This window comes from Marmota flaviventris, chromosome 1, assembly GCF_047511675.1.
Source record: "Marmota flaviventris isolate mMarFla1 chromosome 1, mMarFla1.hap1, whole genome shotgun sequence".
NCBI lineage: Eukaryota > Metazoa > Chordata > Mammalia > Rodentia > Sciuridae > Marmota > Marmota flaviventris.
The window spans coordinates 49,577,652-49,603,182 of NC_092498.1; the positions used below are offsets into that span (position 1 = coordinate 49,577,652).

The 25,531-nt window shown below is 35.0% G+C and overlaps 1 protein-coding gene across 3 annotated transcripts in view; it reads right to left on the reverse strand.

Moving 5' to 3' along the window:
• Positions 1 to 25,531, reverse strand: part of Cadps2 (calcium dependent secretion activator 2) — a 527,786-nt gene that overhangs the window by 291,720 nt on the left and 210,535 nt on the right. For all 3 annotated transcript variants that reach the window (XM_071612817.1, XM_071612816.1, XM_071612815.1), the window contains one exon: positions 5,854 to 5,934. In XM_071612817.1, coding sequence (XP_071468918.1) covers positions 5,854 to 5,934 — 81 coding nt within the window. The remainder of the gene's footprint in view (positions 1 to 5,853; positions 5,935 to 25,531) is intronic.

Here is a 25,531-nt window from a genome sequence, read left to right on the forward strand (position 1 = left end):
GCCCTAAACAGCCTTGGGGATAAGAGCTCAAAGACTGCCTAATGCTCTAGAAAATCACCACCTTCATTGCAGTTTCCCTCAGCACCATCAAAACCTAAGAAGCCTGCATTTCCAGCAAGACTGGAACAGGTCCAGAGGGCTCTCGTCCACCTGTGCCTAGTCCCTGACTGGCTTGCACCAGGTCCTTCCTGAGATGGAAAGGGACATCTGGCACCACTTTTGGAATTATTCCCAGAGCCTCAGGCCACCTGTTTTCCTTTCCCCAAATATAACCTTCATATATTCCTTTAAAAATCATTTACACACAGTCCATACTAAAATTGCATACTTTCACAGAAAGATTAAATATCTTCATTAATAATTAACTTTCCCAAAGAAGATTTTTAAATATCTTTTTAATACTCCTCTGGAGTTGGAAGCAACATCCCTACACAGTAACTTTGCATCCTCAGGAAAACAACAACAACAACAAAAAAAAAAACACATAACTACCCAGTACCTCTGTTTCCTTTGGAAATGCAAAGTTGTTTTGGAATGGTTTTTCAATAGAGACAAAGAAGAAAAATAAAATAAGCCATAAACACAGACTTTTAATTTTTGAACTAATATTGAAAGTTGTCTGGAAAAGCATCCAAAACTCAGAAATAAAACAGGAAAATGAAAGGGCATTTCCCTTTAATGTCACACTTGGCAAAGCCTTTTCAATGGTCACAGCATGAAATGTATCTAATTTAACTTGCTGTTTATTACTGATTAAAGTTCCAGACAGAGAAGTTACATATTATCTTGTAGAATTTTGTCTAGGAAAGAAGCAAATGTTTGTCTGGTGAGTAAAATAACCCAATAGTTACAATTTAAATCTGTGTTAGAAATTAATAACTTTTGTGTCTAATCTATGGGTCTTAAGAATGGGCCCTGCTTCCACAAATACCTAGTTTCTCAAATGTTCTTTGGACTAATTTTAATGTGTAGCTTGCTTACTCATTGATTATACATTAAATAATTTTTTGTTTATTTTATATTTGAATGAAAGTCATAACTTTCCATTGAAAATCATAACAAAATAAAAGGCAAATATGTCACATATTAGAAAGTCCTGAGAATGCACTAATTTTTTTTTTCAATTTCCATGGTGTTATTTTAAGGAAAATATAGCATTAGCACATAAAAAACAAACAAACAAACAAAAAAAGATATCTCTTTAGCGTTAGCTAAAAACACCTCATTCAGTCTGTGAAAGAGGAGACTGGCAGGCATCAACCAAATTGACAGCTCTATCAGTATTTTTAAGCTTTGGGGAGAAACATACTACACTAGAATTTTATTTTTTCTCTGAAAATACTCTCTCAACTCTCAAAGCTTTCAGGTTTATTGACAACATTTTATTAACTTTAGCTTGCTTATGTTGCCCCCTGTTTGGAAACAACAAAATCAATTGTACTTTAAGGCTTCAGTCTGTGGATGGATGGAGTCGGAGAATATTATGCTAAGTGAAATAAGGCAATTCCAAAAAACCAAAGGCTGAATGCTTTCTCTGATATGTGGATGCTAATTCACAGTAAGGGGGGATGGCACTAGGGAAGAAGAGAGTGACTTTAGATTAGTAGAGGGGAGTGAAGGAGGGAATGGGGTATGAGAATAGGGAGTAGAATGAAACAGATATTATTAGCTTGTATACATATATGACTTGTGTACATATATGCATTACCCATGTGATTCTACATGTACAATCAGAAAAATGAGAAATTATGCCCCATTAATGTATAATATGTCAAAGTGCTTAAATGCATTCCACTGGAATGTATAACTAATTAGAAAAAAATTTTTAAAATTACTAAAAATATCAATTGTACTTCAGACCAATATACATGTTAAATTTGATCTTTTCAAATTAGAATGAAAGTGTATTATGAATTAAAATGCATTCTGGGGTCATATATAACAAATTAGAATAAAATGAAAAGAAAAAAATTAGAACAGAAAAGACACAGGGTTAATTTCTAATTGTTCTATCCTGTATTCCATGGTTTAAATATTTGAATTTAGTTCCCTGTACAGCATGACACCCTAGTGGCCCTAGCACATGGTATACATTAAAATAACAATAGTTGCTTCAATAAAAAAATTTCCTATTATTCAATCTTAGTCACTTTTCCTTAAATGTGCTTTACCTTCCACCAGATGATGTCTGGGGTTGGTACCACTAGAATAGTCTCTCCAAGCTGATCTCAGCTCTGTTTTCCATGCCTATGCAGGTTGTATATCCCAAATCCAAAAACATGAACTCTAAAATGCCCCAACATCTGAAACATTTGAGCCCTGACAAGATGCCACGAGTGGAAAGTACCACACCTGACCTCGTGTGATGAGCCCCAGTCACAACATAGGTGCAGTAGAGTACTGTATAAAAATTACTTTCAGACTATGTGCTTAAGGTTTATATGAGCATAAATAAATTTCATGCTTAAACTTGGGTCCCATCCCCAAAACTTCTCATTACACATTTGCAAATATTCCAAAATCTTGAAAAAATCCAATATATGAAACTTCTGGTATTGAGAATTTTGTACAATGGATACTCAATGTATCTTAACTTTAGGCTTTAAACTAGGTGGCATCAAGTAAACTACTGGTTATAGAGTTGATCTAGTCACAACTAAAACACTGAAGTGCTTACACTTTCTTTGTGTGTGTGTGTGTGTGTGTTGTTGTTGTTTTGTTTTTTAACAAATTAGAGCAGATTCCCAGGTATTCTTACCATACTGTTATACTCTCTTCCTTTCAACTCAACTATTTAGTGGGAGAAAAGGGGGAGAGTACTACAAATAATTCAGGGATTCTGCCTACCCCTGACTTTCTATTGACAATATCCAACCCCTTGCAGATTCAGTCATTTCAGTCAGTCAATAGATATTCACAGGGTGACTGCTATGTGTTCTGCTCCAGGCCTTTGAGATGTAACCATGAAGGTAAAGGAAAAATAATTCCTACCACAGAGACCCTATTTTCTGTGAGGAAACAGATATAATAAGAAATCATTTTATGTTTTAGAAAGTGGCATGGGAAAGTCAGGAAGGGGATAGGGGTGAGTGATGAGAAGGGACTGCAACTCTAAGGACAGTGGTCAGGGAAAGTTTCAAAGAGGTCATGACCTCTGAGCATAAAGGCAGATGAGGAAGTGTGACCATTAAATTTATGAATCAGTTTTGGCTATGGTACCCAGTTCTCTTGTCAAATATTGATCTAAATGTTTCTGTACAGCTTTGTATGTATGTATGTATGTATGTATTTATTTATTTATTTATTAAATATATTTAATTGTGACTGACACAGTCTACTCCGAGTGCATCTGATTGTCCTCCAACATGTGTGTGGGCCTCAATCCATTGATGATCTCAAGAGCAATGACTAAATGTTCCTGAAAAAAGCAGCAATTCTGCCCCAGGACTGCAATGTACAAACCCTGCCTGGATTTCCCTTCTGCTGGCTGGTCCTTCAGATTTTAGATTCAAGACTGCAATATCAAATGTTACCTAACTTTCTGACCCGTCAGTACACCCTGTGGATTATGGACTAGCCAGTTCCTACATCCACAGGGGAAGATTCCTTGAAATCAGTCCATCTCTCTCTCTCTCTCTAAATATGTGTGTATATATGTGATAGTTATCTATTATATCTCACTATATATTATTTATTTCTGTCAATCTATCTACTTGATCCCATCTTGGTTGTTTTTCCAAGGAATAAGCCATGTGAATGCCAGTGATGATAGATATAAGGAGGGGGCACAGTGCCAGCAAAGACCTGTAGCTGGAGTGTATTGAGCACGTAGGGGCAACTTAGTGGGGATAAGGTAACTAACCAATCATATTGAACTTCGCAGACCCTTATAGGAACTTTTTATTTTACTCTCAGTGACATGGGAACATCACAAGGTTTTATGCAGAGTTAATACAGCTATGTTATTGGGGCAAGGGGGTGGAAGCTGAGAGACTAAGTTAAAGGATAGAACAATTATCCAGGTGACAGGCAATGATGATGATATGATACCACAGTGGAAGTGTGGGGGTGGATAATGACAATGGTCCTATTCTTGAAATACTTCAATGGGAGGCAAAATAATTTCTGGGTAAATTTTGTATGAGTATGATAGGAAGAAAGAATTCAAATACGATTCTAGTTTTGTTGCTCAGGTAAATGGAAAGATAGTAGTACCAAGACCTGACCTGCCCTGACCATACTAAAAATTTTGACTACTCAGTCCCCTCCCTATACCTCTCATCCCACCAATCTATTTTCTAAGTAGCAATGACCACCTGCCACAATTTAGTGACGTGGCATGCCTATTGCTCATGCTGCAGCTTTCCCAAATAAAATGCAAGATCCAGCCAGACATGCAGTAATATTTTTGTCTTGTTTTATCGCAAGTCAACTATATTTGTCTGGATGTGTCCCAAGCACCTAAGACAGTCTCTGCCTATACTAGTTAATGATCAATAAATATTATTCAATGAACTTACAGATCGAAAAAATGAGGTTCAAAATTACTAAATAGTTTGCCCAGGGTTACTTATCTAGGATGTAGTAAGCATGGGGTTAGCCATGCTTCTTTCCAGGCATGTCTATATTTTTCAAACTTCTTCCTAATTACCCCTTTGCTGAAAAACTAAAGTCTACATTGATAGCCCTTGAAAAAGATTTAGGTCATGAGGTTCTACTGCTGTTACATTGTGTTGTTTTGTGAAGTGTGGAGGAGGGTGTTGCTGACTGCCATTGTTAACTATTAATAAACCATGCTCTGGACTCACCAGACTGAAAAGACAGCTGGGGTGGATAATGGAGTGTGCCCAGACTTTGGAGTCAGGGCCAGGGTTCAAGGCCTACTTCTGTCTCTTGTTAGTTGTGTAATCTTGGGGAAGTGAGTAATATTCCCTAAGCCTCCATCTCCTCCTTGTCTATAAAACTCATGATATCATCTGTCCTTGTGAATTCACAGGATTATCAAAGAGATATAATGCAACCAGGTTAGTAAATTGTAACTCACCTTATAAATATTTTATTAAAACAGCTTCAATTTGGTAAAACTGAAATAGAGAGCAATTAAATTTGCTCAGTTTGATATGTCAGAATCTCCACTGAAAGACATCTAAGGATATCTAAAATACTTCATTTAGATAATATACATTTCAGGTAGTTGAAATCAAGGATTATGCATGTAGGAGGGAAAATTAATCCACTGATTCATAATAAAAATTGTTTAGATGATTAAGGTTGTTTTTTTCTAAAAACCCTAATATTAAAAAAGAAACTGCTTGTTTCCTTTTTAAAATTTCTTTTCTCGGAAACACAGTGATTACACAAATAAAATAGAATATCATACAGAAAACATTTAATCTGTCAGACTCTGTGTCAGATATTTCAGATTACATTTTTACTCATTTAGTTATTCCATCTTAATATTAGTTGGCATCATTATCTCCTAAGCACTGTGCTAGATATTTCAGAATATATAATTTTACAAGAGAATTTTTCCTCCTGATAATATTCTGTATAGTACAATATTAGAAGTTTCCTAGATCTAGCAGTTAGTGAAATTCAGGCTTTAATTTTAGGAAAATTTATACAAGTTACCACTGAATTTAAACATTTAACTATTAAACAAGGATCTAAAATGAAGAGTATGCTTCATTTAGATAATTTACATTCAGGTAGTTGGAATTAAGGAGTATGCATGTAGAAGAGAAAATGATTCATTATTCTGGATATCTTTAATCATATGCAATATGCTTTCAGGTCACATAAATATAGATAAGAAAAAAAATGTGGTGCAATATGTCAACATGAATAATCTACCTTTGCCATTTTCTCTGCCAATTGCAGTCGACCATCGAGTTCCCTTCTGATCTGGGCTGCTTGTTCATCTGCATTATCCAGCTTAAAAATAAAACAGAAATTATACATTTGTGATTATTTAATGACAGTGACATAGGACTAAAGCAAAGATTAAGTGACTCAACAATGTTTGATAAATTCTCTTGGCTACTTATTGAGAATACAGAATATTATTCAATTGCATTGGTAGTTCAGTTAAAATATCTTTTCATTGGGTTTTGTTAACAAAAAATGTACCTCTAGGACTCAGTAGGTCGGTTTACTAAGAAATCTAATTACAAGAATTCTTTGGTCAATGTGTTTACAACTCTAAGCCAAGAAACCCCTTTTCCCTTGAGGATATATTAAGTCATCTTTAAGTTTATTCAGGCCATCCTTTTCTCTTCATGTTAAGACAATCCTAAATAAATTAGGTCTAAATATTATAGAAATAAAATAGAACTAAATAAATTAATCTCTTTTTTCTATTTCAAATTCCCATGAGGCATTTCTAGATGATGATATATGGAATAATGTCTCACTTCTTTGTGCTTTTAAAACTATCCCTCGTTTTTATAATAGATGTGTATTAAGGCTCAACTATTAAAGTAGTATTCGATTGACTGATATAATTTTCTACCACTTAAGTCTTCATAGACTCTTCATTCTAGTACCAATAGATTTGCAGTACCAAGAAATGTTTCTATTTTTATAGACAGGGGTTACATTAGAATTCTGTTTTCTTGTTCTAAATCTGATTGGAAACAAGAAAAGCATACTATCATTTTCCAGAAATTCTCATTTATATAAAAAATATTTTTATTTCTCCAGTAAAATAATCCTTACAATTTCTATAACTTTTAACTTTCCTCATGATTCTTTTTCTCCCACTTATTCAATCTTCCTTTCATTATAAAAATGATAATTAAGGCTATTAAACGTTAAATTTCTTTTGACTTTAATTCATTCCCCTTTCATCCTCAAAAAGCCTGGACCACATAACTGGAGAGTTCCATCAGAAGATTGAATTAGTACTGAATGCAATAGAGCTAATCCTTTTGTTCCTTTGCTGAAGAACTACAAATTGACCTTGTTGCCTTAAAAAAGAAAAGAAAGAAAAAAAAAAAAAACCTGGAAAAAGATCCATAGAAGAAAACCAAATTAATAAAATGGTGGTTTTAGAAATTAAATGATGAATCAGGAAAAGAAGAAAAGGGGATGACACTGCAGTATGACACTAAAAGTCTAGAGGCGACTGGACATATATGTGTGTGTGTGTGTGGGGGGTGTTGGAAATGGCTTCTTAGAACAGGCTGGGGAGAAGATGAGGCTGGAGAGAGGCCAGAAGATGGTGCTTCACACACCAATCGGGGACCTTGGAGTTGGTTGCAATGGCGAGGGGGCTTCACTGAGAGGTTTCACACAGGGGAATGACATAATCAGATCCAAGTTTTGGAAAGGAAAGATCATTCTGTTTCCAGCACTAACTACATGTCAGAGAGACCTTGACTGATGGACAAAATCAATCAAGGTTTTCAAGAATTTCTTACTTTTATATAGAAGAAAAGGTCTTGGGAGCATTTATTTTCATTTTGATGTATTTCTTGTTTTTATAAAGAAAAGCTCTAAGGTATCCTTTCTAAAAAAATATGTTTCTAACTTAAATTTGAATAATAAAATTTATTTTAAAATAAGTTAAAAAACAGAAAAGATTTTTTTAAAGTCCTTGCTATAAAGGAATTTCTACATCATCTTGAAAAATACACTTTAAATTGTTTTTAAATATTTTTTAGTTGTTGATGAACCTTTATTTTATTCATTCATTTATATGTGGTGCTGAAAACCGAACCCAGTGTCTCACACATGTGAGGCAAGTGCTCTACCACTGAGCAGCAACCCCAGCGATACACTTTTAATTTTGATTAATATGATCCAAAATTGAACAGAAATAAGTTTTTCTTCACTATCTTAAACCAAAGTGAAGAAAGTTTAATACCAATGTAATTACAAAGGAAAACAAAGTGTGATGAGTGCCTGTTCCACATCACCGAAATCTCTTAGTACAGCTTCTAAAACAAAAATGATGTATCAGAACATTCTAACTATTGTGATATCTTAAATGCACTAAATGTAATATGGAATATTCTGATCTCTACTGAATGTGAATATATATATTATTTTTTTCCATAGAAAAAATAATAAAAAGTTACTTTGCCTCTAAAGTAGTTATATAGTTCCTCTCCCAGCTCTACAAAAAATTTAAGAAGCAAAAACCAGTTTTTAATACCTTAAAGAGCTAAATTTTTTCAAATTTCACCAAAACTACTATTTAACATCATTGAATATTTATATCTTCAGATTAACAGCTCTTACTTATTTTTAAATGAAATTGCTTGAGTCTTTCTGGGTTTCACTAGTGTTTTCTTTGTAAGAGACAGTTTTTAACTACTTTAAAAAATATTAATGTCTTCCAAGATGTGATTGTCAGTGTGGACAACTTAGCAGGACTCATGTCTCAAAGTTAAAAGAAGGGCTTGTATAAGAGTTCAGTGGTAGAGCACTTGACTAGTTGGGCAAGGCCATAGGTTTGATCCCCAGCACTGCCAAAAACAAATGCATGTATATATTAAGGCCTTAATTGCATTTGTCTAGAAAAAGATATAGGTTTAAAAATATATCATATTAACTGCCTTCTCTTTCTAAGCCTAAATTTTCAGAGCTATAAAGGGTGTTGGTGACCATGTCATTTTTTTTTTTAAAGTGGTGGTGGTGGTGGTGGTGGTGGTGGTGGTGTGTGTGTGTGTGTGTGTGTGTGTGTGTGTGGAGAGAGAGAGAGAGAGAGAGAATCTTTTTTTTTTTTTTTGTAGATGGACACAACACAATGCCTTTATTTTTATGTGGCGCTGAGAATCGAACTGGGTCCCGCCGGTGCTAGGTGAGCGCTCTACCGCTGAGCGACAATCCTAGCCCGTGACCATGTCATTTTGTGAAAACCAAAAACCAACCATGTTTACTATAACAACAACAACAACAAAACAGAGGTGAGGGAACCAATGCAATAAAAACAAATGAAATTTTAATTGTTTATCGTTCCTTTATGTAATGCTAGACAGAATTAAAAGGGTAAATCATTTGAGTAACTTATTTTTAACATGTAAGAATCTTAGTGTTTTATTTTCTTTTGAGTACTTGTTTATAACAAACTAATTAAACGTTTATGTAATATAAGTTCATGACCATTTTCTTGATATAGAATTTTTAAATTGAAATAATTTAATAGATTCACATGTGCAGTGTTAAGAAATAAACAGATACTCATTGTACACTATTCCCAGTTCTCCCAATGATAATGTCTTACAAAATTACACTATTACATCATAACCAGGACACTGACTTTGATAAAAATCACCCATCTCATTCGGATTTCCTCTATCTTAACTTCTCCACAATTTATAACCTATGTAGGTCTGTGGATCTACCAACATAGTCAAGACACTGAACAGTCCTAAAACCACAATGAACCTTCATGACACCTTTTATAACCACACCCTCCTCCCTCTAGCTAATTCCCAGTTTTAGTGAGTTTAGCCAGTTTTGAGTCTTAATAATGATGAGCCTCATTAATATATGCTTAAAAATAAATTTTGCTAAAGCAAACAGGATTTTCTTTGAATTTCCATTGTGAAAGCAGAGATTAACATTAACACTTTAACATTCATGAAGACTGGAATGCATCAGGTCTGGTGTTTCTGATCTCAATCTGAATGTTCACCACTTGAGTGTCATTCACAGTGCCCATAGTCATAAACAGCAGGTGCTCACTGAAAAATCTCAGTTGGGTATTCACAGCTCTAACCTCACCGTGTTCAGGCTTACATTTCCAACTATATACTTACCAATTCAATTTACATAAAGAAAAGCACACTAAACTTCATTAGCACAGATGGGATCTTGATTTCCAGCTCCTTAATCCCATCACCCATGAGTAAAGCCATGTCATAGACCCCAACCACCTACTCAGCTGCTCAAGCCCCAAACCCAGTGTCATCTTAGACTTCTTCCTTTCCCTAACAATCCAAATCCAACCTATCCACAGTCATGTAGAATAAAATCTAGAACCAAGTAGTTGACCAGTATTCAGGTATTTGAGCACTTAGCTAGGGTATGTATGAGAGTGTTAAGAGAGCTTCTGCAATCCTATCAAGCCCTTCTCATTTTTTAGTATGGCTGGAAAATACTATTAAAGTGAAAATAATTCTCTTTTGCTTCTGAATCCTATAGAGAACTTAAACAAATGGTTTTATACATATGGAAGGAAGGAAGGAAGGAAGGGAGGAAGGAAGGAAGGAAGGAAGGAAGGAAGGAAGGAAGGAAGGAAGGAAGGAAGGAAGGAAGGAGTGGGAGGATAAAAAGAGAAGCCTGAGCAGATTAATTATAGAAGCGTAGCATTAGAAGTTAAGATGCTGTTGACACACCAGATCCTAGTTCTGGATTTGGGCTGGGAGGCAAATGCAGCAGAACATGTGGGCTCTCCCATCTGCAGCGTGGGTCATGGCAAGTCATTATCCCACCAAGGCCATTCATGATTTTATCTCATTTGCTTTTAATTCCTGATTACAATATTTTATGTGACAGATGTCTTTTCCTGGCACAGGAAATCTTACAGGTCTTTTAAAAAGAGGGTCATTCAACCTTGACTATAACAGATGCCCCAAAGTATATTTAATCCTTGAATGCCTCTAGTTTCTACTATACAGAGCATTTTACCACTTTAATTATCAAAATATTTCCCCAGTGTGACAAATTTTTAGTACCAAAAAAAGGTTCTTTTACTTTTCTTCCCATTTATTATGCAGGGGGAACTATTTCCACCTTCAGAATTCTTCAGGATAGGGAATTCTAACTTGGATCTTTAGGAATCTGTGTTCCTGTTAAAGTGGTAAGCATGATTTTGTACAGAGATGCATTTAGTTTTTTCCCCTCAGAGAATTGCTTGAATTTTTACAGCTTACTGGCTATTCTCAAAGGTGTAGTTAATGCAAAAGAAATAAAGAAACTACTTTAAATTACTCCAGGAGAATCTTCTGTGTACAGAAGCTTCTATTCTCTCACTCTGTAAGACTGTGTGGTTTCTGGAACTTAACCCATGGAAAATGTCCTCCCTGCCCCTGTCATAGACCTCAGTACGGTTTTTCTAACAGCAAGACACAGGCGCTTACCCATGAGACCTAAATGGTCCTTTATCACTTTATTCAGTTTATTTACATTTTTCTGTACTTATGTTAAGGCATGTCTGCTACAGATTCTTCAATAGCAACAAAAGTTGTAGCCCTCCCAAAAACTTAAAGAGAGACAGTAAAAATAATACACAAAACAGTATAATTGCCACTGGGAATATTTTACTTTGCTAGTGATATCAGGATGGATTAGCAAAGGCAGATATGTTAAAAATGGAATCTCTTGACTTGGGAATCTCACATGCTATTTTCACCTTGCCCAATTTCTCTCCTGTTCTATAGAAGCAGCAATGGGGAAGGGGACAGTCTTAGAGATCAGTAGACCTTCCATTACAGAGGTCCTAGGCAGGACCAGAAGCCTGTGTCATGGCCCATTATCTTACAGTTAAGAAAATCTTAAAAATACAATGTAAAAATTACTAAGTTTCATTGAACAGATTTTTTATAACTTCTGACATTTCACCTTTATAAAGCTCAAAAACCTACCAATATTTAACATTTTGAATTCATTAAAATTTGCTCATATATTAATGACAAACAGATTTTTAAAAAGGCATTCCGAGCACTATTTAGAATCATTTCCCCTTGTAGTCAATCTATTTTCTAGAACCAGAATAACTATCCTTACATGAATAAATCCCCACTATAAAGGAAGATTCCTATCTGTTTTTCTATGATGACACCTTTGTATAGGCTAACCCTAGTCAATCATGCCTTTCTTTCTCCCACTGAAAAGAAAATCAATTCCCACTCCAATTATAATATAATTTTTAAATGAATTAGATTTTGTCTTTTTCTGATAATATTTATCTTTACCCATTAGTATAAAAAAATGCAAGTAGACTTGGATTTACACTGTTATTTAAATTTTGTGATTTCTTTGAGAGTGATTCCTAGCTGGTCCATTTTGTTAATATTATCCATAAATCTGATGACTCACAGGTAACACATTACAAGAAAGAATTGGCAAAAACCTAATTGTCATCCCAAAAGAATACTCATTTTACTGTTTATCATAGTTAACTAACAGCCCAATCTTTGTACCATGTAACATGGCTTCAAAAATACTGATCAAAACCTTTATTATTGGCACATTAATTTACCCCATGAATAATTCTGCTAATTTCCCACCATCCCTTGAATTACAAATTATTTACCAAAAAAGATAGAGCACTACTCTACCCAGCAGACTCTGCTTGTTCTACTTTCTTCACTGGCTGCCCATTCTCTCAATGCACAAGAGAATGGGGGCTGTGCTAGGGGCATCTGCAATCATTTATTGATGCAGTGTCCTAAGTCAGCACACAGCTCTGGCTCATTGCCTGAGTTCCAGCTCTTCACTTCTAGCTGAAGGTAAGGCCTTGTATCTCACAGTGACCTCAAACTAAAACTGATCTGATACTACCCACTCCTCAACACCATTCCCCTATTTCTACGTATGATCCTCACTACTCTTGATTGGACTAAAATCTCAGTAGTAGGAGGGAAAGGAGAGAGAGGGAGGGAATAAATGAATCAGAATAAAAGGCTATGAATAAGAGAGAATGATGCCCAACTCGGTGGCATATTTTTCAGGCCCTGTCATGTTTTGTACCAATCCACTTTTCTAACCTCTTGGGTAACTGCAACTTTCTACACAAACTGAATCACTCATTGTTTACTGGACAAGTTCCATTTTCCAAATCATATATTTTCCTTCTGTTTTTCCAGCCTGGAATGCTCTTCTTCACTACCTTCACTGTCCAGATCAATCTCTCAGTCATCTAAGAGAAAACTATCAAAACCAATCATTTACCCATAAAGGAAAGGCTATCTGGTGACAAAGCATTCAGAGTTGTCTTGCTGCTGAACTTCTTGTGTATTTATGATCCCTCCCAGAAACTGCAATGTGCCATGTCATCACTTTTTTTTAACTTTACCTAATCCTAATAACAGGAATAAAACAAATCCATCTCAAATGTTAAGATTTAAAAAAAAATAGTCTCAATTTTATTGCAAATAAAAAGAATAATTTGATATATATTAGGAAGATTCTTGGATGCTAACACCATTTATTCCTATGAGGCATTTCCCATGAGGCAATGCCCCTCTGGAACAAAAACAAAAACAGCTTCCTTTTCTTTTTTGATCATTGAGAATTAGCTAACAACTACAAGGTAACTTGTATTGTTTTTCCATGAAGTTTAAAAAAAAAAAAAAAAGGAAATGAAACTACCCTCAGACTCTTGAGAGTAACACATTTCTCTGGATGCTATTATGTATGAAAAAAATTAGGTAGCATTCTATCTGCTAGATGCAAACCCTTTAAAGCATTCCCTTATATCTACCTTCTAAATTATGCATAAAAATCTGACTCAGAAATAGCAGTTCCGCCATGGATTCTTGTAGAACAGTTCTAAGAGTCTTAAAAATTCATTTCCCAAACCACAATTTCTTTTGAATACTTAAAACAGAGAAAAGATGAATGAGTTAATTAGATATAAAATTACCCTATGTGAACTGAACTAAACTATATTAAATAATGGATCAAAGTGTTCAAAGGCAAGAACATAAGAAATTTAACCTCAAACATAAAACCATGGGACTTCTTTTAACCTGGAGAATATGCATATATATTCTCTAGGTATACATACACATTAGTATTCATATCCATATCTATCCATGCACATACACACCCTTCAAATGATAGTATGACTTGGCAAATTTTCACACATCATGAAATATTCCTTAGCATTCCATTTGGTATTAACATTTAATCTTCTGGACAAAAGTAATGAGCTAATATTTTTGAGCAACTATTTACTAACTATATTTACCTGAATAAAATAGCTGAATCTACGTTCACATTAATAATGGAATAACACTGGGATAGAAAGATTTTACCTCTAAATAATATAACACAGGCAGTCTCACTTTCCCAGAACAAATTAGAATTCTAGTTCATCAGGATTAAAACAAAGGGTTAAACTTATCCAGCACTTATGATGTATCAGAAACTTTTCTGAATTTCATAAACATCTTCCCTCTGAAGCTTCAGAGCAATTCTGGAAAAGTCTTATTTTTGTCTTATTTTAGTGACACAAAATCTGAAGCACAGATTTAAGCAACTTTCCCACAATCGCACATTTGAGAAATAATACGATCGAGGTGTGAATCTTGCAGTTTGACTCCAGGGTTCACCATGAACCCCTTAGCTATATGTCACACACAGCTATTGTTCTTTTGGCTGCTCTCTGTATAGGAGTGCCCACAATAGGAAACACCTTAAATATTACTATACAATTAATGATTCAAAAATTAATTGAATTCTTATCCCATGGTCAGGTTATTAAAATATGGTAATAGAAGCACATATCAATATCTATAACACAAAGTAGAATATGACTGACTATAGGTTATGATGGGCAATTATAATTCCTAATAATTTTTTTTCTCTCCCAATATTTGCAGAAATGCATACGGCAGAAGGAAGGCTTTGTGGAGAAACTGACATTTCTCTTGGGTGTTGGAAGAATGGAAAGGTAAAAATTCCAAGCAAAGAGAATAATATTAGTTAAAATTAAAATTCAAGAAAACACAGGGGATGTGGATAAAAAACACAGAGCAACTTGGTTTACCTAAACCATGCGGTGTATAAAGAATTGTTAGAGGAGAAAGAACATTAGAAAAGCCAGTGAGTACCAGATTGAATGCCAAGGCTGCTGAAAATTTAGCCAAGGAGAGTGAAATTCACACTGTTGACCAAGGGGAGCCATTCGTCTTCCTCTATTCATGAAGAAGGTCATGGCAGGTAGGGTCATAACAAGGTCAAAATGGTATTTCAATAATGTTAATCAGGCAACAAATAGAAAACTAAAAGGAAGAGGCAGGTAAGAGGGTACTGCCATGATTCATGTGAGAGGTAATGAAGTCTCCAACTATGGGGACTGCTGTGTAAAGCAGACAAGAGCAGTCAAAAAGACACTAGTATAAAGAAAGAGACAGTGTCAGGCAACTCCTCAAGGTAGGAAGGCCACAGAAAGGAAAGTGCATGTGATTATGAGTCAAAGGGATAAATATGACATTAATAGAAAAACCACCACATTATGGAAGAGAAAATTAAAATGACATTTGAGTCTATTGAGTTTGAGAAACTTCAGATTCATCAGTTTACCATGGGCTTAAGCAACAGAGAGTAGAATGAGGAGCTAATCTTCCTCAAAAGGGGAGGGGGAGGATGCTCAAAATAAGCATAATAAATTTAGTTTTTCATTATTGCAGTATTTTTCAGAGGATCTAACAGCACAATAATTCCAAGTCCATCTAATTTCTTAAACTGAATAGGGAAGCAAATCTATGTTTTTTTCAAATCCCATTACTCTCAGACCCTGTATACAGATGCCCCTTCCTATCCACAAGGTTGACATCAATTTGTATATTCAACCAATCATAAATTAAAAATATATGAAAAATACTGAAATGTGTTGAACATGTACAGAATTTTTGCTTTGTAATTATTTCCTAAACAATACAGTCTAACAACTCTAATAATTATTTATATAACATTTATATTCTATTAGGTATTATAAGTAATTTAGTGATGATCCAAAATATATGAGAGATTATGTATGGGTTATATGCAAATATTATCCATTTATATAAGACACCTGAGCTTCTGTACATTTGGGTATCTGAAGGGATTCCTAGAATCCCTCAGGGATGATTGTATGATTATTTTAAAAAAATGAAAAGCAACTCTGATAATGATTCATAGATTGAGCTGTAAGCCTTGTTCATCTGAAGGCCTTCATATGAGACCCATGAAGACACTCTTCACATAGGCAATTACATGGTTTTGAATGTTCAACAATAATAGAGGCCTTTCTACCACTTTATAGATAATAGCTAGAAGGAATTCCAACCACTATATAAATAAGATCTTACTAAGATAATGATCAGTTTGCTCTCTTCTAAGATGATTAAGAAAAACAGAAACACTTCATTTTTTTTGCATCTAAAGCAAAAAAGAATTTGAATATGTGGCTTAGAATAGTTTCCAAATGATTCCCAAATCTGTATCTCCAGCCCTTATTTCTCATTAAAATGCCAGACTTGTATATCTAATCATCACTTGCTATACCAACATGGACATTTAATATTTTGAATTCAGCATGTACAAAGAATATTTCTTGATCCACATCACTGCATTGAAAAATTTTTGGTTCCTGACAAAAAGGACAACTGTACAAAGAAGGCCTGAAACACAGCCTGATCAGACTAAGCAGTGTGTTAAAGAACACCTGGAGTTGTCCCATCATATCATGGTTAACATAAAGGCTCCATCAGAACATAGGGACCATCTCCAGGTCCTGCTACAACTACTAGACTTTCATCTTGTCCCTTCCCTAGAGAGAGCAGGTACTCCAGTGTTTTGCCCCATGCCCAAGTCCCAAAGTGTGGGAGCAGAATGGAATTCTGAAGCACACTACAGGGTAGGGAACCAAGAGAATGTGAGAACAGACTTGGAGGAGGAGTCCAGATGCCCAAGAACCTCACAGGCAAGAGAGAAATAAAAAGAGGTATGAAACTGAAAGATTTAGAGCTGGGCAATGTACAGTCTGCAAAGATTACTTGAAGGAGGAACATATAGCCCCAGATCCTTGTCTCTTTGCTTAGAGAAGCATAACACTGGCCCATGACTATAAGGAGAGACAGGCAGGGTGTGAAGTCCTTAGACCAGAGAAGGATCTTCATAGAATCCTAATTGTGCCTGCCATGCCTTTGTTGTGACCTCAACAGTGTTCCCTAGAATAAGATAAATCCCAAGCTCTCTCATCTTCTATAAAAGGCCTTTAATACTCATGTACTTTCCTAATTCTTGAGCTTCATTTCCCACTACTCTAGCAGCACACACAACATACTCCCTAACAGATTCCAAGCCATTCACCCTCCTTGTGCCTTTGTCAATCTTATTTTTTCATCTGTTGAATTTCCATTGATTTTCCAAACTCAGAAATTACACAATTTTAAAATTTTCATTAAACTCTGATTAAAGCTTCACTAGAGGAGAGGTTTTCCACACCACTAAATAATCTCCTCCTCCTGGGCACACAGCTGGACTTTTTCTAGCATCCCCTTCAGTTTGATATGATCATGGGATGAAATCCTCACATGGAACATCAGGGCAGGGGTCCTCAACCCTCACTGTGCATCAGCACCACCCAGGAAGGCTTTAGCCAGCAGACCTTGGTCCCACCATTAAAAAATGTTTTCACTTAGTCTGATGTGGGGCCCAAGCATCCAGTGGTATTTAAAGCTTGTTGATTCATTCCCACATGTATCCAGGGTTGAGAAACATTAGAAAAATCCATGCAAACTGTCCAGTGTCAAAATACTGCCATCCAGTTGCTCACATTGTGCTATATGCATACATACCTGTCTTAGTACAACTGTTCTTTGGTTAATATGTATCTGCTGACTGCACATAAATATTGTGAGGGAATGAAACCAAATCTTGAATATATCTCACACATGTGTCATTTTACTTTTGACAGAATATTTTCATTAACAACTTTATGGTTTAGATATGAGATGTCCCCAAAAATTCATATGTGGGATAATGAATGTTTAGAGGTGAAATGATAGCCTTTTGAGAACCTTAACCTTATCAATGCAGTTTGTTGTTGTTTTAATCAGATTTTTTGTCCATGGGATTAAAAGATTTGATTAAACAATTTTAGAGGACAAAAAGTCTATTTGGGGCTCAAGGGTCCATGGACAGCCTACTTCACAACAAACTATAGAAAATATATTATACTTGAAACATTACACTCACATCATCCTTTTTTATTCATACATAGTTGAGAATAGGCCATGAAGTAGATTAACAAAAACATTTCTTTCCTACTATCATCAGTTATATAAAACATGTTTATATTTTGGTATCTGACATGGTTCCCAGAACCAATCCCTCTAAGAACAATTATACAATGAGTGAAGTCTTGCTCATCTGAACACCTTTATATCAGATTTATGAAGACATGTTGTACTTTACCTAATTTTTTTTTAGTCCTGTATTCTCTAATTTTAAAAAGAAAAGTTGGGATAACATTCTAATTTTCACAGACTAGATCTGGATAAAGAAAATGATCTAAAAATAAAGCAAAATGTATCTGAAGGTACCTTATATTCCACATCTGGTGAGATATTGAAGAGAGAAAAACAAACCCAATGAAGGGGTTAGGAGAAATATTATTTAGGAATATTCTTGTAGTGCCTCCTCATGTAGGTCAAATTAGACAACAAAATAGCATAGTCAAATGAAGCAACACCAATAAAAGAGAATTTGATTTGTTAGAAATACATTAACATTATATTGACAATTTTTAAAAATCTAATTTTTAGAGAGGAAAGTTACTCTGTATAATTAACCACAGCTAATTCATTGAACTGAAATAAAATTCAAATTTATACTATAATACTATTTTATTTAAAAAAGTAAACACAGATATAAATATTATGGCCATTCCCACTATCAATCTTAGAAATTCAAAAATCAAAAATAAATAGTCTTTCTAAGGTCTTAAGTTCCTCCTTTGCTATATCTCAAAGCACAAAACCTGCCATTTAATAACATTCACTTGGATATTTTTTCAAGAACTTTGAGATTTTAATTACACATATGTGAAAACCAATACCACCTTCCTTTCATTTACACATTTTTCTATTTTTGTTATCATATATAATTCTATAGAATATACTTTTATTTTTGCTAAAAAAAAACTATGTTAAACAAAACATATTACCAATGACATGATATTAGATGAAAAACAATGAGACAGTGGTTACCGGTGGAAGGTGGACCCAGTCTCCTTGGAAGAGTCCTGTTTCTCCCCATTGCTATCTTCCCTCTATGGATCTTGAATGGGGGTTTTCATTAAGGTTTAATGCCTCACAATTCCTGCCTGAGCTTCCAGGAAAGAGAGATGAGAAACATAGCAGCTGCCTGTTCATTGATTTATCTAAATTTCTAGACCCACAGCCCAAGCTGAAATCTCAATTCATCTCCAAGCTTCATCTTCAAAGCTAAAGCATCTAGGGAAATGGAATCACAAAGTAGAATATTACACTGTAACCATTCACAAATAGTACTGCTTATCCCTTATAAACATGACAACAATTCTGTGATCCTATGTAGCACTTCTGTAGTCTTCAGATCATAAGGAATTTGGGTTGGGGGGTCTGTTGAGAGCAAGATTTCAGTTAACTTTGCTTCTGTGTTTGAGTAAATCTGGGTGAGTCACTTTCTTCAGTTAATGGAATGAGATTATAAAACATTGATGAAGGTGGCTTTTGGCAGAAAAGATCAGGATCTAGATAGCTATAAAATTGAGTAAGCAAATCTTCTTAAAATCTAAATATAGAAGTAAAAGGAGAATTATAGGAGTACAAATGGTACTATGTAATCTTCAGGCTCTGGTCATTTATGATTGTACATCTCTTTACAGTTTATAAGACCCTTGGCTACCTTTGCGAATGTCATCTTAAACCACAGCCCACCTCTTCCCTATAGTCCAATAGCATCAAAGTCTTTAAGTTCCCCCAAAGCCATGCTGTTCCTAGTCTGCACATGTTGGTACCTCTGCCTAGAAAACATTACCAAGTGAGCAAAATGCTCATTTTGGTGAATTTCTTCATGACACAAAGATTACATTGCCTTTCCCAACCTCAAAAAAGTAGAACCAGGGATTTGCCATATCACTGTGGCATTTATGACACCATAATCTCTTTAAAAAAATGAACTAAGCAAATATTTAGCCCTTATCTATCTCTGCATTCCTATCATTTAACAAAATGTATGGAGCATCTGATCTGTATTGTCTACATGATTATGGATAATGAATTTACTAATTAATTTAAACATGTTGTATTACCTTATGTCATATTTTAAAATAATCTTTAATAAACACTTTTAATTTCTGTTTAAGAAAAAGCAACTGGGCTGGGGATGTGGCTCAAGCGGTAGCACACTCGCCTGGCATGGGTGCGGCCCGGGTTCGATCCTCAGCACCACATACAAAGATGTTGTGTCCGCCAATAACTAAAAATAAATATTAAAAAAATTCTCTCTCTCTCTCTCTAAAAAAAAAAAAAAAGAAGAAAAGAAAAAGCAACTTGATTAACTGGTACCATTTAGAAATAACACAATTTTCATTAAAAATGTGAAATAAAATTATTTTGACTATGAGATACATAGTATTAATATTATCTAACACTGTCCCTCAAAAAAATAGCTAGCTATATTTACTTGAAATTCTCTGCATATTCTTAAAATTATTCTGAAAATAGAATTTTCACTAACAGATTATTCTTCTATTTATTGCATTTGTACTATACTGGTCTGATTAAATCATGGCTAATCATTTCAGATTCTTATTTTGCTATGTTGCTCACTTTAAATTGTCCCTTGGAGCTTCTTGTCCTTTTCTCCTAACAACATGTTCTATGAATGTGCACATTATTCTTACACCAAAGATTCCAAAATATGAGACAGTTTTAAAAGCCTGACATCTAATGATATGCAAGGGTTATCTTTTTTTAAATCATTTTTATGTTTTTTTGATAACAGGTAAATATTTTTCTCTTGATGATCTCTGATTTTCTTATCTTAATTGTGGCATGTGCTACCTTTTACCTTAGTGTTTTAGGAGTTTCTTTTATGTCTTAATTTTGATCATTAAGAAGTTACTGGCTCTGACCAGAACTAATGTAAACACCTGTTTTAGTCAGCTATTTTGCTGCTGTGACTAAAGGATCCCACCAGAACAACTGTAGAGAAGGAAAGGTTTATTTAGGGGAACATGGTTTCAGAGGTCTCAATCCATAACTGGCTGGTTCCATTCCTCAGACCGAAGGTGGCAGAATAGTGTGGCAGAGGGAAGCAGCTCACATGGTGATAAAAAAGAAGCAGGATGGGGTGGGTGGGGTGTGGGTGTGGGTGGGGAAAGGGACAGAAAGAGGGGGGAGAGAGAGGGGGGAGAGAGAGTGAGGGAGAGAGGGGAGGGAGGGAGAGAGGGAGAGAGGGAGAAGAGAGATACTGAGACTGACTCCACTTTCCAGATACAAAATATATATCCCATAGCCACACTCCCAATGAACTACTTCCTCCAACCACACCCCCAACCGGTCTCCAGTTACCACTCAGTTAATCCAATCAGAGATCAGTTCACTGATTAGGTTAAGGCTATAATCCATCATTACTCCTCCAAACCTTCTTGCATTGTCTCACATGTGAGCTTTTGGGGGACACCATGTCTAAACCATGACAATGCCTATGCTCTTTCAGAAGGTAGCTTCCTGTTTTTCCATCCAAGATGCTAATCCTACCGCTCTGGGAAAAGGAAAACCACCAAATGATCCTACTGTCAGCATCACATGGCAGCCCTGGCATAGCTCCATCCTCATTCATGTCTCTCACCAGCCCCCAGGGGCTACATGGCTGCTACAGTCCTGCACATCTCCCCAGGGGAGCTCTCCATTCTGAGCTTCTGATCCTGAAGCAAGGAACACATCCTTGAGACTTTATAGGGGATAACTGCTGGCAAGAACAAGTGACCAGGCACAGGTAACCAATTACAGAAACAAGAATATTGTAGGTAGTAGGAGTCTCAGAACCTTTCCTGACACAACAGGGAAGGTGAAGTAAATCTCTGGGCTATAACCCTGGAGCTGGGCTCCAGCAGCTCTCTGCCACGTGTAGATTCTCTTTCTGCTTCTTAATTCCTGCTATTTCTCTTCCCAAATTACTCCTTTTCTATAGAGGATGGGCTATTTTATATGATTTTTATCACTTCTCCTTACCTTTTTTCCTTAACCTTTGTTAGAAGAAAACAAAAGAACAAATATAATCAGATATCTATATATACCCTTTAGGAAAAAAATTAAAATCTCACTTGTTCTCTTATTTTAAGAAAGTCTATAAAATCATTGTAATTCCAAAGGAAAGCTCTCCCCTTCCTTATAGGAGTACTTTGTCATTTGGGGTTTAAAATTTATCTAAAAATAATTCTGAAGTTTTTTTTTTTTTTTCAAATCTCAGGATTAAAGGAAATTCCAGTTTCAACTAAGACATATAATGAGCTTAGAAGTCATCATTCTTAGCCTCATAATAAAATGCTGGACAAGCTAGAAGCCAATTATTTTTCTTATGCTTATCAGAGAACTGATGATGCAGGGCGAACCATTAACCCCAAATCTAGTAACAAAGGCAAATCCAGAAAGACACAGAAGTTGCTGCATGTCATAAGTGGCAGGAAACCCTGAGCTTTTGGGGGACACCATGTCTAAATTAGGAAGCCCTGCTTACCTAATGATCTTGACAAATTCCTATAAGCTGAGTACAGAAAATGAGAAACTCCAAGGTCCCAGTCACAGGGGACACGCATTCAAGTAAACTTTCCTTCCATTAGCCAACCAAGCTCTCATAGTGACAATCCAAGAAAGAGATCCACATGATCATGGCAGGAAGAGGAAAAGAAAAGCCTTTTTAAAATATTTCAGATCCTTCTCCCTAACAAAGAGGGAAAGATTTTGCCAGAGGAAACATTGAGAAAACTAAACTACTGTAGCCTGTCTCAGCTACTGGAAAAACCAAAACCACAGGAACCCACAGTGAATTGTGGTACCAGAACTTCAAGAAAACAGACTGAGAATGCTACAACAAAGCAAGCAGCTGAAACAGATTCATGTGTGACATAGATGGTGTAATTACCAAGTAAGAAATTATATTACTATTATTAATATATTAACAGCCTCAATGGGAAAAGTTGGAAACAAGCAAAAACAAATGAATAATAAAGTAGGAATTAAACCTCCAAGGAAGAATCAAAAGGAAATGCTAGGGGGAAAAAAAAAAAACAACATTCTAACAAATGAATAATGTCTTTGATGACGTCATCAGTAGATCTGATGTGCTGATCAGAGAATCAGTGTACTTGAAGAAAGGTCAAAAGAAACTTCCCAATCTGAGATACAATTAGAATGAGAGAAAGAAGGAAGCAAGGAATAAATGAATGAACCATAATCACACATCCCAGAACTCGGGACAGTAGGGCAATACTAAAGGTGGTAATCCAAACATAATTAGAACACCATGAAGAAAAGAGAAGGTGGGACAGAAGGAATACTGGATATAGTAGTGGAGAAGTTTCCAAAATTGACTATACATACTAATACATAGATACAGGAGCTCATAAAAGTCCAACTAAGACCAAATTAAAACAAAACAAAACCCAACAACAACAACAAAACCCCACACCATTCAAACTTCAGAAAGCTAAGGAAGGTAAAAATCTTGAAGGAAAGCACAGGGTGGAGTGGGGGAGCACCTCTCCTACAGAGGTTCAAGGATGAACACTACCCCTAGACAACTCCTCAGAATCCATGCAAACAAGAAGAGAATGTACTAAGATTTTCAGCATGTTGAAAAAGAAAGAAAAGCTAACAAATATTTCTATAACCAGTGAAATTATCCTCAAATGTGAAGGAGAGAAAGGACTTTTTCTCATAAATAAAAACTGAAGGAATACATCCCCAGTAGTCCAGCCCTCACAGAAATATTAAAAAAAAATTATGCATATATAAGGGAAATGGCATAGGTTAAAAAAATTGTAGTAGATACAATAATAAATTAAAAAAATATCAGAGAAGGAATGACTGAAGAAAGATAGAATCTTTTGTTTCCTTATTCTTAATTGATCTAAAAGACAACTACTTAAACAACAATATTCATAATGTATTGGGTGATTATAGCTTACTATAACTGAAATTAACACTTGGGGGTATGGGAGAGCTATGCTACATATAAAGCCTGCTGGTGCTATTTGAAAGTGGACTTAGATTGTTTAAAAATGTGCATTGTAAACTGAATTAAAAAAACAAAAAAGCCCAAGTGAGGCACCAAAAGAAGATATAAAATGAAATCATAAAAAAATATTCACTCAAAATCAGAGAAGACAGATAAAAAGAAAAAGAGAACAAAGAGCAACTGTAGGGAAGGGGCAATAAAGACTGGAGGACTTAATCTAATTGCATACAAAATTACTTTAAATATGAATGGTCTGAACATACCCATTAAAGTTCAAAAAACATCAGAGTGGACAAAAAATAAAACAAAACACTGGAGACACTATCCTATACTATCTACAAGAACCTCACATTAAAAATAGAAATGCAATTTGAAAGTAACATCATGCAAACCCAAATCAAAAGAATGATGATTTAGTTCTACTAGTTAAAGACAAAGTAGACTTTAGAGGAAAGACTGTCAAGGATAAAGAGGAATATTATATCCTGATAAAGGAGTCAACTCTACAAGAAGCTCAAAGAATCCTAATACAAATGTCTGTATCTAACACAGTATCAATAAGTGAGGTAAACACTAATGGAACTGAAAGGAAAAATAAACAAACCCACAACTGCAAGTGGTGATTTGAATTTGAAGTATTATTAGTTGCAAACCACAGAAAACAGATATTAGGTAGGGCAGACCTTGGTTGCAGCAGGGATCTTTAAAGAAGTCAAAGGATTAATTAAAAGCATTTTTAGTTATTAAACATATACCCAAAGGTACACAAGGATATATGTTATAACCGTATGACAGCCAATATAAATTCTAATGTATAGTAATTCATTTAGAGGCCTGGGTACTCTATTAGACTTTGGAATAGGGAGAACAAATTTTGCTCAGCTTGTTTTCCCTAATACCTAGTGAGGTATTTAACTTGAATACATTCTCAATAAATATCTACTGAATGTCTGAATTTGAATTTTTTGATATTACCTTTATCAACATTAAAATGTACAAGTGAGCTAAAAAATGCAAAGTCCTAGTTGTATTTATCCTTTAAAATAGAGGAGGTTAGCTTTACAGTCATGCTCAACTATTACCAAGCCCCACCAGACTTAATGACATAGTGAAAACAATATGGTGAGTGCATAAATTGTTCCCAGGGTTGAGCTACCCTGATTTACTACTAATTAACTCTGTTAATTTAGTCATCTGAAGTTATCCACAAATTAGGAATGCAAAGTAAGGGGTATGGACAGAATGCAGATAGATCTATACAAGATTAAAAATAAACATGTACATTATAGAAGTGTAACTCTTAATGAACAAATGCATTTTAAAATCATAGAATTTTGTCAATTTAAATTACATATTAAGGCAAAGTAAATGATTTAAATATCCAAAATAAGCAAACAAAATTCAAATAAAGGAGGGATGCATTATTAGGCAAATCATAGGATCTAAAAATGAAAAATGCAGAACATGAGGTTTTATTCAATTTTTCAAATGCATGACTAGAATAACAACTTAAGAGAAAATATATTATTAACTCTGTCATCTCTTTAAATTACATAGTTGAACTATCATCCTCAATTCA